The sequence below is a fragment of the Camelus bactrianus genome, chromosome X (genome assembly GCF_048773025.1).
Source record: "Camelus bactrianus isolate YW-2024 breed Bactrian camel chromosome X, ASM4877302v1, whole genome shotgun sequence".
In the NCBI taxonomy this organism is placed as follows: Eukaryota; Metazoa; Chordata; class Mammalia; order Artiodactyla; family Camelidae; genus Camelus; species Camelus bactrianus.
In genome coordinates this window covers 99,655,971-99,674,976 of record NC_133575.1, presented here as the reverse complement: position 1 = coordinate 99,674,976, position 19,006 = coordinate 99,655,971, and the positions used below count along the sequence as shown (strand labels likewise).

General features: G+C 34.9%; 1 protein-coding gene across 9 annotated transcripts in view; it reads left to right on the top strand.

The window, feature by feature from the left end:
• Positions 1-19,006, top strand: part of SMARCA1 (SNF2 related chromatin remodeling ATPase 1) — a 65,191-nt gene that overhangs the window by 32,269 nt on the left and 13,916 nt on the right. For all 9 annotated transcript variants that reach the window (XM_074359807.1, XM_074359802.1, XM_074359808.1 and 6 more), the window contains 5 exons: positions 5,342-5,452; positions 5,717-5,830; positions 14,323-14,445; positions 16,396-16,528; positions 18,862-18,980. In XM_074359807.1, the coding sequence (XP_074215908.1) occupies positions 5,342-5,452; positions 5,717-5,830; positions 14,323-14,445; positions 16,396-16,528; positions 18,862-18,980 (600 nt within the window). The remainder of the gene's footprint in view (positions 1-5,341; positions 5,453-5,716; positions 5,831-14,322; positions 14,446-16,395; positions 16,529-18,861; positions 18,981-19,006) is intronic.

Genomic DNA, 19,006 nt, shown 5'->3' with positions numbered 1-19,006 from the left:
AAGCAATCTACAGACTTAATGCAATCCCTGTCAAATTACCCAGGACATTTCTCACAGTACTAGAACAGATAATCCTAAAATTTATATTGAATCAGAGCGGACCCAGAATTGCCAAACCAATACTGAAGAAAAAGAACGAAGCTAGAGGAATAACCCTCTCAGACTTCAGGTAATACTACAGAGCTATAGTAATCAAAACAGGGTGGTGCTGGCACAAAAGCAGATATATGGATCAATGGAACAGAAAAGAGAGCCCAGGAATAAACTCACACATCTCTGATCAATTAATCTTTGGCAAAGGAGGCAATAATATACAATGGAGAAAGGACAGCCTCTTCAAGTGATGTTGGGAAAGCTGGACAGCGGAATGTAAATCATTGAAGTTAGAATGCTCCCTCACACCATACACAAAAATAAACTCAAAATGGTTTAAAGACTTAAACATAAGATGAGACACTATAAACCTCCTAGAAGAAAACATAGGAAAACATTCCCTGACATAAGTCTTAGCACTGTTCTCCTAGGGCAGTCCACCCAGGCAATAGAAATAAAAGCAAAAATAAACAAATGGGACCTAATTAAACTTATAAGCTTCTGCACAGCAAAGGAAACCATACGCAAAACAAAACGACAACCTATGGAATGGGAGAAAATATTTGCAAATGATGCGACTGATAAGGGCTTAATTTCCAGAATATACAAACAGCTCATACAATGCCATAACAAAAAAACAACTTAATCAAAAAATGAGTGGAAGACCTAAACAAACATTTCTCCAGTGAAGACATACAAGTGGCCAGTTAGGCGCATGAGAAAGTGCTCAATGTTGCTAATTACCAGAGAAATACAAATCAAAACTACAATGAGGTTCCGTCTCACACCAGTCAGGATGGCCATCATTTAAAAAGTCCACAAACAATAAATGCTGGAGAGGCTGTGGAGAAAAGGGAACCCTCCTACACTGTTAGTGGGAATGTAGTTTGGTGCATCTGCTATGGAAAACAGTATGGTGATTCCTTTAAAAGCTAAAAATAAACTTACATGATCCAGCAGTCCTACTGTCGGGCATACATATCTGGAGGGAACTCTTAATTCAAAAAGATACATGCACCCCAGTGTTCATAGCAGCACTATTTGCAAAAGCCAAAGCATGGAGGCAACCTAAATGTCCACTGAGAGATGATTGGATAAAGAATATGTGATACATATAACTACACACATACAATGGAATATTATTCAACCATAAAAAGAATAAAATAATGACATTTTCAGCAAATAGTTGGACCTGGCAATCATCATCCTAAGTGAAGTGAGCCAGAAAGAGAAAGAAAATTACCATATCACTTATATGTGTTTTTTAAAAAATGACACAAATGAACTTATTTACAAAACAGAAACAGACTCACAGACATAGAAAACAAACTTATGGTTAGCGGGGGAAAGAAGGGTGGAGGGATAAATTGGGAGTTTGGGATTTGCAGATACTAACTACTACATATAAAATAGATAAACAACAATGTCCTACTGTATAGCACAGAAAACTAAATTCAATACCTTGTAATAGCCTATAATGAAAAAGAATATGAAAAGGAATATATACACACACACACACACACACACACACACACACACACAAATGTCACTATGCTATACACCAGAAATTAAACACAACATTGTAAACTGACTATACTTCAATAAAAAAGGTGATTAATTTTGTAAGAAACTGCCAACTTGTCTGAAAGTGGCCATATTGTTTTTGCATTCTTGTGGGCAGTGAATGAGAGTTCCTGTTGCTCCACATTCTCTCCAGCATTTGGTGGTGTCAGTGTTCTGGATTTTTGCCATTCTAGTAGGTGTGTAGTAGTATATCTTTGTTTTAATTTGCATTTCACTGATGACATATGATGTTGAACATCTTTTCATTTGCTTATTTGCCATCTGTATATTTCATTGAAGAGGTATGTGTTCAGATCCTTTGCCCATTTTAAAATCAGGTTGGTGATTTTCTTATTATTGAGTTTTAACAGTTCTTTGTATATTTTGGATAACAGTCCTTTATCAGATGTGTGTTTTGCAAACGCTTTCTCCCAGTCTGTGGTTTGTCTTCTCATTCTCTTGACCCACATTGCATTTTGTTGGTGTGTCTCCTTGGTCTCTTCTCATCGGTGACAGTTCTCAGTCTTTCTTTGTCTTTCATGACGTTGACACTTTTGAAAAGTATTGGTCAGTTGTCTTGTAGTTTCTCTCTCACTTTGGGTTTGTCTGACATTTTCTCATGATTTGACTGAGGTTGTCCATTTTTGGCAAGAATGCCTTGGAAGGGATATTACATCTTTTTCAGTACATCCTACCAGGGAGCATATGATGTCACTATGTCATGTTACTGGGGATGTTAACCTTAATCACTTAGTTGAGGTGGTGTCTGCTGGGTTTTTCCATTGTAAAGTTACCATTTTTCCCATTGTAATTGATAAATATCTTGGGGGAGATACTCCTCAAACTTTTACCCACTGGTTTTAGCATCTTTTGGTGGAGTTTGCCTGCAATAGTTATTATTGTGGTGTTTACCTAATGGCTTGTGTTTCCTTCATTCCATCTACATTTATTAATTGGAATTTTTCTGTAGGGAAGATCTGTCCTTTCTCCCCATTTATTTATGCACTCATTTATTTATATCAGCATGGGCTTAAGGATATTTATTTTATTTTTTTGAGTTAATAATGCAATTCTTTCATTTTAATTTTGTTACTCAAATTGTTCTATAAAGCTGTTATTTTTTAACTGGCAGAATAAATTTTATTAACACTAAAAAAGCTTATTCTTGGGTATTGATTTTACTGAAAAGTGAGAGGTCAGCCATTTTAGTTTGCATTGCAACTAGTATCCTGATAATACTTTGTTACCGTTATTTCTGGTTAGGTTTTAGTATCTGACCAAAATCTATCTGATTATTCTATCTATAACCTTAATTCAGACTACTTATGGTTTATTCTGATGAGGTGATAGCCTGCATGCACAGGGTAGAAACTGCCTTCCTAATATGCTTTTTAGATCTCATTATGTGATACAAATTTTATTAATTTTACAGTTACTCCTGTGGGCTTATTGGTTTTGAGTGTTTTATAAAGTGGAAAATATCAAACAGCGAAGAATCTAAATATCAGTGGAGCTTCTTATCTACATTATTAGAAGAAAATTAGGCTTAGTAAAATATCTGTCTATTTTTTTTTCAGAGAAAAAACAACTTTATTCCTCTATTATCATGGACATTGGGAAAACATTTTTTTTTAATTTTTTTTAACATTTTTTATTGATTTATAATCATTTTACAATTGTCTATTTTTAATAAAGCAGGTTTTCCTGTGCTTATAATTCTAGCAAAATAATGATGTACAGATATATGGAAATTTTACTAATAACAAAATGATGACTTGTGCTTTTATAATTGAATGTCTCATTAGATCAGAATTTTTCTGAATATTCTGAGTTGAGATTATATTTATGTCTTTCCGTATTTTCTAGATAGGTTCTTAAAATAAGTTCATATTATCTTTTGAAGAGAATTGAAAACCTGAAAGAATATTGTTCATAGATATTATGGGAACTGCACAATGAGGTAGATTTTCATATATGATTTGTTGAACCAGTTGCACTACTTTATAACCATACTTTGTGAATTAAGTCATAAGTGACACTGATTCTGAATAAATTAATCTGAATAAGTTTGTGTTAATGTACTTTATCTGAAACAAAGTAATTCAGCATGATTTATTCTGTTTTTGCAAGTTCATTAATTGGCCTCTAATACTTCAAATTTGAATACCTAGACTTTCAAACAAGTGTAAGTTAAATGGCCAAATACATTACTTCTAGAAAGTTAATTTATTATTATTTTCACCCCAATTGAGACAAATAAAATACTGGTTATGTAAAAATATCTTTTCCATTACTATCATCTCACATCAATCCTTCTGAGGGGAAAAACAAAACAGAACTCATTTCACTGTTCTGGGTATTTCTCATTTTACGTAAACTCACATTATACTATATGTGAGTATATCTCATGGACTCTTAGAGTTAAAAGAGACCTTAATTTAGTCTAACCTTTTTTGTAATTAAGAAATCTCACCTATAGCTTCTAGGACAGTTATCTAGCCTCTGTTCGAATGTGATCATGTTGGGACTCTTACTCCTCTCAGGATATTTCATTTCACTGTTTTATGTTCTCTGGTTCTCAGAAACGAGTGGCAGTCTACTTCCCTTTGACTTTCCACGTTGGTTTTAATCTCATGAATCAACAAAGAAATGATTTTTTCCTATTTGATAGGCTTTTACATATGTGGATGCCACTATTTTGGGTTTCTTTAGTCTTTACTTCTCTAGACACTGAGAATTTATAGGTTTGTGACCATTCTAGTCATCTTAGCTTATCATCCACTCTTGATATACCAAGGTTAGAATACAACCTGCAGATAAGGTCAAATGGAATGGCACCATTACTTAAAAAAAAAAAAAGAAAAAGAAAACTATCCTTGTTCTTGCACCTAAACTTGGTATACAGTACAGAGCTTTGGAATTTGGTATGTATAATTGTGACATATAAAGTAAGTTTTTGTTTTTGCTTTTGTTTTTTTTAAGTTTTTTTTAAGTTGAAGTATAGTTGATTTACAATATTGGGTTAGTTTCGAGTATATAATAAAGTGATTCAGTTACTTTTTTCAGATTATATTCCATTATAGGTCATTACAAGATATTGAACACAATTTCCTGTGCTATACAGTAAATCCTTGTTGCTAATCTATTTTATATATAGTAGTTTGTATCTGTTAATCCCATACTCCTAATTCATCCCTCCCTCCCTCCCTCTCTCATTTGGTAATCATAAGTTTTCTGTCTGTGAAGTCTGTTTCTGTTTTGTATATAGATTCCTTTGTATTATTTTCATTCCACATGTAAGTGGTATCATAAAGTATTTGTCTTTCTCTGTCTTACTTCACTAAGTATAATATTCTCTAGGTCCATCCACGTTGCTGCAAATGCCAATATTTCATTCTTTTTTATGGCTTAGTAATATTCCAGTGTATCTGTATACCACATCTTCTTAAGCCAGTCGTCTGTTGATGGGCACTTGGGTTATTTCAGTGTCATTACAATGGCTATTGTAAATAGTGCCACTGTCAACATTGAGGTGCATGTACCTTTTCTAATTAGAGTTTTATAAAGCAAGTTTTGATTCTTCCTAATGGCTTTGATTTTCTCTCGCTTCTACAACCTTGATGTGCTTGACTTTTATAAAACAGTTTGGAGTAATTAAAATCCTCATTCTTGTTTCTGTATATAGCTTGGAATGGTGGAATGGATTGAACCTCCCAAACGAGAACGCAAAGCGAACTATGCAGTGGACGCCTACTTCAGAGAGGCATTACGTGTCAGCGAGCCAAAGATTCCAAAGGTAAAACAGTATGAGGCCAGGGTTTATGTCCTACAGCAGAATTCTCATGTAACATGGTCTCTGATTGAGATTTCCTTATATTAATGCTACATCTTAGTCCCTAAAATACAGCAACAGTACAGAAAAGTACTTGACATGGCTCAGCCATATAAATGGATTCCATTGTATTTATTTTTCTATATAGAAAAGAAATTTAAAAAGATAAGTATGTTCACTTCATATACTAGAAACAAATATATATATAATGCATTTTTTCCTCCACAGGCTCCACGACCTCCAAAACAGCCAAATGTTCAGGATTTTCAATTTTTCCCACCACGCTTATTTGAGCTCCTTGAAAAGGAAATTCTTTACTATAGGAAGACAATAGGCTATAAGGTAATTTTTCAGTTTTTTAGATTAGCATAATCTTTTAAACGAATATAATCTTTTGAACTAGACTAGGAAGCGTTCCATTTTAATGTGAATGAACCTAAGAGTAAATCAAAATAGTGGTGTTTTTAAAACCAAAGAGGAGGTTTAACTAGAAGTAAAGCATCAGACTGCCCAATCACCAGTAGCATCATCACTAAATGGGATTAAAGGAGAATTGTCCAATATTTCAAAATAGTAATAATAACATATTATTTTAATAATGCTAGTGTTCAAGTGCTCAAAGAATATGTAGAATGAACAACAGGTATGTGTTTAATTAGAAGTGAATGTATTATAGGTGATAGGAAATTTTTTATTATTTTCCTCAAAATGACCCAGAAATAGTATTTGTGTGTTTATTGCTCATAGATTGATGGAAGCCCTGTTGGTGGTTAGTAGGTTGCAATCACTTAGGTGTTAAAATAATGATAAACAAGATAATGAATTATATAATTTTAAAATGACCTTTTGGAATTCAAAATTCGTATTTATATAGGTAGATAGGAATCATTTATAGTGAGTGAAATTTAACGTTTGTTGTACTAAAGCTATCACATGGAGAGATTGGGCATACCAGGTTATTTCTGTATGGTGAAATTGACTTTCTAGTGAATGGAAAAGGATGACCAAAGGTGTAATAATCAATAGTATGAACAAAATTGTAAAACTATTAACACTTATAACTTGATGAAGATTTCTATTTTATGAATTGGAAGTTACGTTTTAAACAGTATTTTGTGAACCTTTATCACAAGTGGAACTATAGCCAGTTATTTTGATTAGTAGCTGTAATGTGCCTAGAAAAGCTCCACATGTATAAGATATTTAGTTAGTTAGTATTTTGGAACCGAGTGGATCTCTAGAGTGTTTCTACTATTTGTCCAGAGTTGGAGAATTGTCATTTGAAGTAGAGCAAAAAACCTTTGCTTGCTATTTATGTACCAAAGTTTAGACATATATAAATAGGGACAAGAAAGTTAGAGTGAATATAAGTGGAAATATATATAAATAAGAATAAGAGACTTATAGTGAATATAAGTGGTTAATTATAATCTGGTTAAGGAAATACGATTAAATTTGAGTGTATTTAACCAAAAGGACTGGATAAAATCCCTCTTAGGAAGTTGTAGAAGAGTAAAGTGAACCATGGTTGAACATTGAGACCAGGCATAAAACCAGTTTCAAAGAAAATGAAAACAGCAATATGTTAGAAGAAACAGGCAAGTTACAGGTTCACGATGTAAAATAAAAATGGTAAAGTTAATAGGGTAGTTAATAAGATTTCATGAGATAAACAAATATGTGTGTATATATATATACTCACTAAGGATTATAAAAAATTTTAAGTTTAGGTCATTATTTCTGTTATTTTTATTAACTGTTACTGCTGAGACTTGAAAGGAGAATGAAATTGAAATGTTAGACCTCAGTTAGTAATCAACCAAATATCTGTGTAGAGCATTTTATAAATGAAGAAATATTTTACCACATTGTTCATTTGATTTCTAAGAAACCCTGTGAGATAGACGTTATTATCACCTCCATATAGTAGGTGAGGAAACTGAAGTTCAGAGAGGTTTAATGGCTGTTCAAGGTCAGGTAGCTAACAGAGTTGCCAAGGGTGCTGGTCTCAAACACAGGCTCTCAGCGTGCAAGTGCTATGCTCTTTCCACTCAGACGTTCTGGGCTATTTCTGCATGTTACATAACCCTGCTTCTTTCTGCAGTCCTAAATAAGGACTGTGTTTACAGTGGTTTGACATGTTGTTTGGGAGGTGAGCCAAGTGGTAGTCAAGTAGCAGCAATAAACAGATCATCTCTGCTAATATAACTGTTTATGCTCCTTCTTTGGAGATACTGAAATTCTGTTCCCTGTGATAATACCGTACCCACCACATTCTCATCCTGGCTCTGATTTTAATCTAAACAGTGCCTTTCATTACACGCAGTTTGTGGTTGGGGGTGGGGTCTTACCTGACGTTTGGGTGGTGACCAACTGAAAGGAGATGGAGGGGAGAGGAAACTTTAGGAGAGGGAGGGCTGAAGGGACAGCTGTGAAAGGTGATAGGAAGGAGAAAGGTGTGAGAAGAGAGGACAGGCATGAATGAGGAGAGGGAAGATGCTGTGGGACCCACGCCATGGCACCTTACTGTTTTCTCTTCCTCTCTTCCCCGAGAAGAGTGACAGAAGAGAGAGTCAGGGTGAAAGGAGGGCTGTTTTTCATTTAATGCATATTTATTGAGTGCCCCCCTGTGCCAGGTCCCATACCAAGCTCGGAGGATAAACTGGCAGATTAAGACAGATAGCATTCCTCAGCACATGAAACCTACATTCTAATAGAGGAGACAGACATTAAACTGATAGTACAGATGTTATTTGTTTTCAGAGCTTACAAAGGGTGCTATGAGGGAGTGTAACCTGGGTATCTAATGTGGATTGGGAGATCAGGGAGGGGGACCCTAAGGACCACCATTTAAGCTGAGATCAAGAAAGATGCACAGGAATTGGCCAAGTGAAGTGTGGGAGAGATGCACTCAGGTAGGGGAGTCACAGGTACAAAGATGTTGTGGTAGGAAGGGGGATTTCCCCTTGAGAAACTGAAAGAGGGCCAGTGCTGCTCGGGAGTGGTGAGGAGGAGAATGACCTGAGATGAAACTGGTGAACAGGTTGAGTCGGATCATGTGGACCACTGAACATTAATTATAGGTCATACTAATTAGGTTGAACTTTAGAGTAAAGGAAAACCTTTGAGATATTTTTAAGGCAGAGGGTTTGGTGGGTGATGAAATCATAACAGCAGATACTTATTTAGTCCTTACTTATGTTGCTTATTCTTCTTAGTTATTTAAAATGATTAGCTCATTATCCTCCTAGGAGCTGTGGACCTCCATACCTATTTTACAGGTAGGGAAACTGAGGCATAGAGAGGTTCAGTAATTTGCCCTGAGTAATTTAATTCAAGATCAAACAGCTTGTAAGTGGTAGAGTTTGATTAGATTTACATTTTTAAAAATCACTACCTGCAATACAGAGAATGTTGAGTTTCTCCAAGGAAACCAGCCAGGAGGCTGCTTCAGGGTGAAGATGAGGAGCTGGTGGTGGCTCAGAGTGTGGTGGTGGCGGTGAGGATGGAAAGAGAGTCGAGCCCCTACCACCCCACAACTAGCCCTGTGTTCTCCTCAGCCCCATCCTGCATTGCCTTTATATTGTCTTAAGACTTGCCTTGACCCTCCGTATGCATACTTAGCTGAGGATTTACAAGACAAAGAAGAATACGTTATGGATGTTGGTTCTTTCTGAACCTTGTCTCTTCCATTCTTTACCAGGGGCTACAGACCTGAGCTAAGGTGGGTGCTTGAATTGGGTGGGTTTTGTGTTTGAGTTAAGAGTACAGTTGTCCCTCGGTATCTGCGGGGCATTGGTTCCAGAAGCCCCCACAGACACCACAATCCGTGGATGCTCAAGCCCCTTATATAAAATGGCATAGTATTTGCATGTGACCTATGCAAATCTGCCCATATATTTTACATCATCTATTACTTATAATACCTAACACAGTGTAATTGCTATGTAAATAGGTATAAATACAATGTGAATGCTATGTAAATAGTTGCCACGTGTGGCAAATTCAAGTTTTGCTCTATGGAACTTTCTGGAATTTTTTCCTGGATATTTTTGATCTGAGGTTGCTCGAATCTATGGATGCAGAACCCGCGGATACGGAGGGCCGACTGTATAGACAGATGAGCATGGCATGTTAATCATCTGCAAAAGCTTCCTGTAAAGGATGATGTGATACTGATAAGTGTTGGGCATATCTTCTCAAGCATACCTAGCATTGACTTTCCCCCCTACTAAACCTCCAGAAAACTCACCTGAGCCACAAAGTGAATGGAGCAATAGTTTGTTCTCAGATGCACAGGACTGCTGTAGTGGAGTTTCCTGGTATTCTCTATGCACAGTTAGGGTCTCAAAAAGGGACTCCTTTCCCCCTTTTTGCTTAAATGATTGTTAGCCCAGGGGAGAGAGGTGCTGTCTGTAGCTGGGAGCACGGTGGTGCATGGTACCTTTTTGTACATTTTGAGTCCCCACCGTCGCATTCTGTAGTGATTGGGAGCATGGCTGGTGAGGGGCCCAGTAGGTCTGAAGCAATTGGTAAATAGCATTTTTCCCCAAGGCCTGCTTATTTGCATTTTTATTCTCTATTTTGTTTTTTTCCCCTCTGTATTCAGCATAGCAAGGTCACAGCAATATTGCTGATAATAAGATGTGGAATCAAAGAATTTTGTTTTATTTGAGGCTGATAGAAGTATTTGTTTGTTTTGCCTTAACCACTTGGTGGATAGCAGTGCATTATGTGCCAATTTTCCTTGCTGTCTAAGCTTCGACCTTGTTGCAAATTAGACATATTCAGAAGCTCCATTACTCTTGAGATTTAAAGGAGTTACTTTAATGCTTTTAGTCACTTGTTCATTAAAATCTTTCTATTGGAAGAAGGTGACTAAATTGAAATTTCAATTGCAGAACTGAAAGAATCCATAGTATCCAGAAATCCCACTGAGTCTAAGACCTGAAGTGAAAGAGTTACCATATTAGAAGCTGAAGAAAGCTGTAGAACATTCTAACATATATCTTTAGTAAAAAATTCTTTAGGGGTGGGTATAAACATTTGACAAATGCAGAAAGTTCTGTAATCTTTGTGAGTTTTGGTAATGTGTCATCATGGGCCACCTGTTTTGCTGTGGTGAAACTCAAAATACAGCGAGCTGATTTAAGGTTACTGCTTTCATTTTGTATGTTGTCACATTTATTTCAATATTCCATATTTCTGTGAAATGCTTGCTGAAACTCCTAAGAAACAAGAGCAAGAAAAGTTTTTCACTTTTCCATGGAATCTCTTAATCACAAATTCCCTAGGATCTGACCAGAAATCCAAGTAATAATTGAGATGTTTCCTTGGAAGGAGAACTTCTTGTATATTATAGCTCTGCTAAGTGTTGCTGGGGGCCACCAGTAATAGACACAGTGTGAGTACTTGAGAGACCTTCTGCGTGTCTGTGTTTAGTACTATGGTTCTATAGCTTGTCTATTTAATTCTTCTTTAGCACTTTGAAATCACTCTATCACTGTAGGAAGTTTAAAGCTGATAAAAACTTCATGAGGTAAAAAATAATAAAAACCTTTTAAAAATAATAAATATTAAGAAGGAGTTTTTTGGTAGGAGGAGATACAGGAAGTTAGGAATTTTGAGTCATTTCTAATTCTGAAAATTTTAGCAGCTATTTATGTGAGTAATTTTTAGAATGAAAATAGTCAGCGTAACAATGAAGTCATTCTAAAATTTTGCTGTATTAAAAATATGAGCAGTTGATGTGGAAGAAGTAGTCTACAGTGGCTCCTAAAAATCTAGTAATATAATATTCTAATTTTGCTTTTATTAAAGCTCAAGGGGGAAATTTTCAGTATTGGGGATATCTACATAGGAATAAACAGTTTATTTTGGGTGGGTACATTATGCATTTTCTGGCATGAAATTAGATGTTTATGAAATTATTTTATTTGGTTAAACTATGCTTTGTTGGATGTGGAAAGTTTGAAGCTATTTGGTAGAGAAATATCTTAAGATTGAAGAGGTTTCCCTCAATTACAATTAAAACTTGAGGCCAGCAATTTAAGGGGTATATTAAACTTTTAAAGCTATATCTGTGATTTTTTTTCAACATTTTATTATGAAAAAATGTCAAACAGAGAAAAATGTTGAAATAATTGTACAGTAAACACCCATATACATACCACATATGTTCTCCAGTTTGCATCTTACTGTATTTATTTACTTTATTACCTATTTGTCCATTGCTCCAGTCTTCTATCAAATGGATATCCCTCTTATTTTTTATGCATTTCAAAGTTGTAAACATATGTATATTTCACCTGGAAACACTTCACCATGCATATCATTAGCCATAGTTCAATATTTGATTCTTTTTATAAGATAAAATTTACATATATTGAAATATATAAATCTTAAGTGTACCAATTTGATGAGTTTTGACAAATGCATATGCCTACATAATGGAAGCCACTATAAAGACATAGAACATTACTGTTACCCCAGAAAGCGCATCTTCCCAATCAATCCCCATACCCATTCCCCAGAGACAACCCTGTTCTGGTGTTGTTTTCCTCTTTAGATTAGTTTTTTTTCTCTAGAATTTCACATAAATGGAATCATACATTATGTGTAAGTCTTCTCTCACTTAGCATAATGTTTTTGCGATTCATCCATGTTGTCCCATTATCAGTGGTTCATTCCTTTTTTATTGCTGAGTACTATTCCATTGTAAGGATATACCACAGTTTGCTTATCTGGTCTCTTGTTGATGGACATCTGGGCTGTCTTCTGGGTTTTGGCTCTTATGAGTAAAGCTGCTGCAAGCATTCTCCTAAATGTCTTTGTACAGATATGTTAGGAATGGAATTGCTGGTGTGCTTGTAATTTAAAAGTGGAATTTAGCCATTGAAAAAAGTTATTCTAAATCATGAGTGTCACTGGACTACATTTCCTTTTTAATTTACACCTTCTTTTCCATTTCCATTTGCCACCATCCTAGGCCAAGTGATCATATCTCATTTCTAGAATATGACAGTTTAGCTGGTACTCTTGGCTCTAGTTGCTAGCCCACTTCAGTCCATCTAGCACAAGACTTATAGTTGAAAACACTACATTTTGACATTTTGCTCCCTTGTTGAAAAATCTCCAATGGCTTGCTGTTGCTTCCTGTGTAATTTCAGAAGGCCCTCTAATTGTCTCTACCTGGCCTGGTTTCTTACCCTTCTCAACATAAACCCTGTATGCTCCTTCCTGGTTTTGCCTTCACTGTTTTTGCTTATACTGCTCCAGTCTAGAATATTCTTTCTCTCTTCTCCATCTTCCCAAATCCTTAGAGTTCTTAGAGTGCAGCTCAGAACTCCACAACTAGGTTGTGAGCTCTTTGTGGGCAAGGACCATGTCCACTACTTCTTTTGTATTCTAGTGATTGCCTGTCATAGTGCTATGGATAAAATAGACATTTAGTCAATACTTACTAATTTGATTGTCTGATACTGATGATTACATACAAATGAATGTATTTTTTCAGTATTTCCTTTTTATGCCCAGTTAATAGGTTTTATTTTTAAACAACTATTGGATCCAATAGTTTTAAAAATATTTACTTTTAAGTTACAGTGCTGTAGTTTCAAACTCTATAAAGTAGGTATAACAATGAGAGAAATGTACCCTAATATGTATTACAATTACATTATAGTAAAACCCAGACTGTCTGATACCCCCAGAGGATGAGTCATTTATGATAGGTGGGCATTCCAAATAGTGGAAGGCTTGCTGTCAACCCTTTTCTTTTCACATGTAACAGAATGCTATAAACTGTACTATCCATGTTATATACCTGCCCTCTTAAATCAGCGTGCTGCACTGTCACTGCAGATGCACATAGAAATGGTGTGAGGCTTTGCGCCAAGTGACTTAGTCTGTCACTCCATACAGTGACTGCTGCTCCATACTGCTCAACTGTATGGGTTGTCTATGTTCACGGTGACACACTGAGGTCCCTGGGGCTACGGTTTTGAGATAACAGGTGACTGGCTGACTGCTTGCTTCCTTGGAGAGCTGAGCTTCTGTCCTCAGTCTTTTGAACTTGAGCTCTCTTCTCAGTTGTCAGTGTATTGCGGCTCTGTATACTATACACAGCTGTATAGTATACATTATCCTTTCTGTTGGTCACTGCTACTTAGTCTTTTTTCCTTGACTGCGGGTCCCATCACAGCTGTTTGTGTGCTCTGCTTACCCCTTCCCTCTTATGTATAGTCTCTTATTTTTTTTTTTTTTTTGCTTCCTTATTCTGTCACTTCTTTCGGTCTTTGCATTTGATGTGAAGATGCTCTCTCTTTCCATACCCCGGCAGGCAATAAAAGCACTCCTTTCTTTTTGCACGTTGAACCGATCAGAGCATTGGATGCAATCTTCAGGTGCATTGCCACTTATCTGCCCTGGTCTATATTGCCAGGTGAATATGGGCTCTTTTCACACTACCAAACTGTTTGTTTCTGGGGCTTGAGATTTTACTGTATAATGTTGATGTTGGGGATAATCATATGATTATTATTACCATATATTACAATATTATTAGGATTTTTTGTTCCACAGTATAATTAAATCTAGAATATAATGTGGCACTTAGCAATGGGCTTTGAACTCTAAAATACCATGTGGCACATTTAAGAGCAGTTTTACTTTGGTAATATCATGGTGGTAGAAATGTGGAAAAGATCATGTGTCATTCTGGTATGACTTTATTTTGTTTACTGTTGAAATAACTCTAAATATTGATATGAGTATATACACCCTTCATTAATTTTTTTCAACAGATTACTCATAACACATCTGTTGGTTTTTAGGTCCCACGGAATCCTGATATCCCAAATCCAGCTGTGGCTCAAAGAGAGGAGCAGAAAAAGATTGATGGAGCTGAACCTCTTACACCGGAAGAGACTGAAGAAAAGGAAAAACTTCTCACACAAGTAAAATATTTTAAGGGTTGAAGGACTTTTAGTCAACCAACAGAAGAAAAGAAAATATAGATCACATTACTTTTGGTTGTATGGGCCTGGTACCCTGATTGGATGCACCAGCAAAATCAGGGCTATTTTGTAAACGTTCATTTAGACCAAATATCCCTATTTTTTCTCCCTTTTATAGAGTACACTTTTTTCAAAATAATGGAAAATACATGAATATACAATATAAGTGTCAATTGTTAGAAATAAGACATACATTTTATCAATCATAATAAGGTCAGTTCATCCACATATGAATCCTGAAAGACAAGAATTACTAGCATATTCTTGCAAATTTAAATTTATTTTATTGATTATGAACTCTCTTCTGAAATTATACTCTACTAAACTTTATGGAATGATTTCATAATTCTCAAAATGCCTTATATCCTTTCTTGAAAAGAATTGTGATATGATGATGAGAAATTTCTGAAACTTTTTAAGATGCTCATTGTATAGTTAAAAGCAAATAGTTACTAAATAGGGAATATTTCCATTTGAACAACATACTAATGCTTTTTGGTCATTGTTGCTTTAATGAGTTTTTTGAGTGGCTTACTTCCAAAGTATGATACCCCCTTAGTGTATAAAGTTGCCAGCAAGATTTATTCATTCAGTACATTCTTTTGAACAATATGCAAAGCACAGTGCTAGGAAATTTTCCACATTAATTATTGAAATATAGTTTTTATATTTATATCTTATTTATTATATAGGTTTTTTTTGTTATAATGTGATTTGATTAAATGAATTTTTATAAATTATACTCATAAGTTTTTGAGCCAAATGCCTGGAAGACAAAGTTTAGTTTGAAAATATAATTGCAGCTGGTTGAATATTAGGACTTACCACAGAATAAAATAAAACATTTAAATATTCATGTTTTATTTTCAAAATTTGTTTCCTGAACACAAAAATAAAGTTATGGTCTTTGAATGTTACTTGGCTTGCAGTATATTATGAATGCACAACCTCCTGTGAAAATATAGTCTCAACTGAGAAATTGCTTTAGTTTGTAATTATAAACAAAATCAGGTTTTTTTGCCCCTCCCAGTAGTTGAAGTCATCTTTAATCATCTTTTTCTACTGCCCTAAATTATTAATCTTTAAAAAAGTCATGGGAGTACAAAGGAACAAAATGTGGGGTCATCGGAAATCCTTATCAGCTAAAGGCTAGGGATAGAGTTTTGCACTGTCGAGAGTATCACATTTACGTGGCTTGGGAAGTAAGGAGTGGAAAACAAATTTTTGATTTTGTGACTTCAGAGGCATGCTAATAAATACCAAAGAAACTTAAAACACTGATTGGTCGAACTGTTCTATCTTTTAGGAAAGAAATTGGGCCCAATAAAATTCTGTTGATAGGCATTCTATTTATGAATATAATTTGAACAGAAATTATTTATTCACAGTTTCTTAGAATGATATAAAGAGCTACAAAAATTTTTCTGCAGTCTCTTTTTTTTCCCCTTCATGTATTTTTTTTGATTTAATGTATCCACATTTTTTTCTTAATTTACATGGGGACAGGTCTGTGAAAAAAAAAAAAAAACAAAGTACTGGAGTATCAGGACTTCAGCATTTATATTGGCATTTTTATTTTAATGCATTTGTATTTTAATGTACTAGGCATCTGTAAAATATGGAATTTTAAACTACACAGTATATTGGAGCTCTAAGTCAGTTTTTAGTACCTGGAGAGAAGTACCTTGTCTTCATGATAGAAAAGCAGTTATTTTTACAATAACTCAACTCAACTTTTGATTCCATCATAAAAAAACTGGGATTTTATAAGGAGGCAAATATTAAGCCTTTGAAACTATTTTAAATGTATCATTGTATAGAACTGAATAGAACAATAGTTTGATTTGTTAATTTAACCTTTGTTGATGGTGCTTAATTTTTTGTTCACAGGGATTCACAAACTGGACTAAGCGAGATTTTAACCAGTTTATTAAAGCTAATGAGAAGTATGGAAGAGATGACATTGATAACATAGCTCGAGAGGTGGAAGGCAAATCCCCTGAGGAGGTCATGGAGTATTCAGGTTTGTATACTTCAGAAATGGCGTTTAATTGTAACCTTATGTATTTTCTTTAGTGTCAATTTAATTGTACCTTTGTTCAGAGACTTTTAGACTTTTATGAATAAAATTTAGGTGAAAGTATAAAATATAATTGTATTTCTAGGAAAGTTAAGATTCATCAAAACAGATTGCTATCATCCTTACTAGTTGGCTAATAGAGCCAAGTATAGCACTCATAAAACAAGGGTAGCTATTGGATGAGCGTTGGTAAAATGCCCGCGTTCCCACCTCTGGAATTTGGTCATCTTCTGGGCAAGTCAAGTCTGAGACTTCAGTTCAGTGGACTGAATTAGTGTCTTTCTAGGTTGTCCTTGAAATAGAGAATTCTAATCAGGCCCTTTTAGATCCTCAAATACTCTCAGGATTCCAGTTTGGTCCAGGCAGGTCATGTGGATTCCATTAACTCCAAGCAGACTAGAATAGATCTAAAAAGACTGCTTGAATAAATATGTTGATTGCTCCTGGAATCAGCTTGCTCTCTTACTCAGCTGTGGTTTTGGTGTTGACCAGAAGTAGATTACCTGCTGAAGTGCATGGAGTTAATACTAATTTCCATGTCACAGAGCATCCAACTTCAGATTTCTGAAAAGAAATCTTATTAAAAATAAGTAAATGTTCCTAGTAAGTTTTCTTTATGTAGAACATAGGAAGTTTCTCAAGTCCAATTAGGTTGAGCTCTCAAATTTAGTCTGAGTATCAGCTGTATAGAATCTAGGGCAGTTTTTCCCATAGAAGCAATGTTACAAGGTATGTAGCCCTCAAAGCCTTTTTCGCCTAACAACTGAAATTCCTTATTTTTGCAGTGAAGAATAGTAGGGAGGAAACGTTACAGTACTAATATGCCAAAGATTAACGCAGACTAGGTACAACTTTTAATCTATGTTTAGCACTAATGCTTGAAGAAATCCATGTTTAATTAGAGAATAGATACATATATTTTTTATTTTGAAAATCTGACAAGGTCTTCTGGTGATTGCCAGGGACTTTAGAGATTAATCATGTTGAGTTTTTATTTCGTGTAGCATAAGATCAAGTCCATGAATGTCCTTTTTTTTTTTTTTTTGATACCAGCGGAACATTACTACTGCTCTTAGACTTTATCACGTAAGTTTAGGGTATTTGGGGGCTTAAGGAGGGAAAAAATAGAGAATTTTAGCAGCAGGAGTTGAATGAAAAGAGTGTAAAAGCATATGCGCAGAGAGATTTTCTGAAGTAGAATTTTCTTCAAGAGGTAGAAAAAGGAAGATAGCATCAGTGTGTATGAAGTTGCAAGAAAAAAAAAATGATTAAAAAGGGTATCATGTCAAATGTTCCTGCTTGGGGCAGCTTAACTGGGGCCGTGACAGAGGATGGGGAGATTTGAATGAATTTATGTAGTTAGTTGCAGTAAAAGAAGAAATATGTACCATTGGCTGTTCATGAGTATCTTATACATAGGAAGCATTTAAATATGTGTTGAATGAATAAGTGAGAAAATGAATAAATGAACACAGGAACTTACAAAAGTCAGAGTACTAACATTCCTTTCTTGGTAGACTCCAAAAATGAAAAAAAAAATTGAGAATGTAGAATATATCATTAGAAGGCCCTCAAGTCATAAGATGTGACATATTAATGCAGCCAGATTATTTAGCTCATTTATAAAATTTGGGTGATTTGGCTTTTTTTTTTTTTTAAGAGAAAAGGCTATTCCAAGTAAGTTTAAACAACAAGCTATATGTCACTGGAAATATTGTAAGAATAATGAGTGGTTCCAAAAGTGAAATAACAGTTTCAGTAGAAATTGCTGCTTTATAGGAAGTTTGATTGTCCTGTTGATAATGATTTCATTTCTCTTTCTGCTACTAGGAAGCTATATTCTCTAAGTTCATATGACCACTCTCTCTTCTGTTTCACTTTATACTTTTATTCAAACATTATATAGAAGGCACCAAACATATATGCATAGCTTAAATCAGTATCTGTAATATCTTTTGAAATTCAAGTCATTTGGGATGGATAATTAAAAACTCCATAATATTTTATGAAAGGAAAATCACTAACCTAAAATCTTGTTGAGATCTTACTTTTAAATGAAAAGAGGTATTTAATACTCCTCATTTATTACCCCTTAGGGTTATTTCATAATTGAACATATGTCATACAGATGAGTCTGAATCTTAATTTTAAATTTACACTTAAATACAGTGTAAGCTCACTGTGTCCTTCCTTTCCTGTTAATTCTTTATTCTTCAGTTCCTTGGATTCATTTGCTTAAGATGATAGAATTATAAAGTAATAATTCTGTTTTTCAGCTGTATTTTGGGAACGTTGCAATGAATTACAGGACATTGAGAAAATTATGGCTCAAATTGAACGTGGAGAAGCAAGAATTCAACGAAGGATCAGTATCAAGAAAGCCCTGGATGCCAAAGTACTATATTTCATAGTTGTCAAATT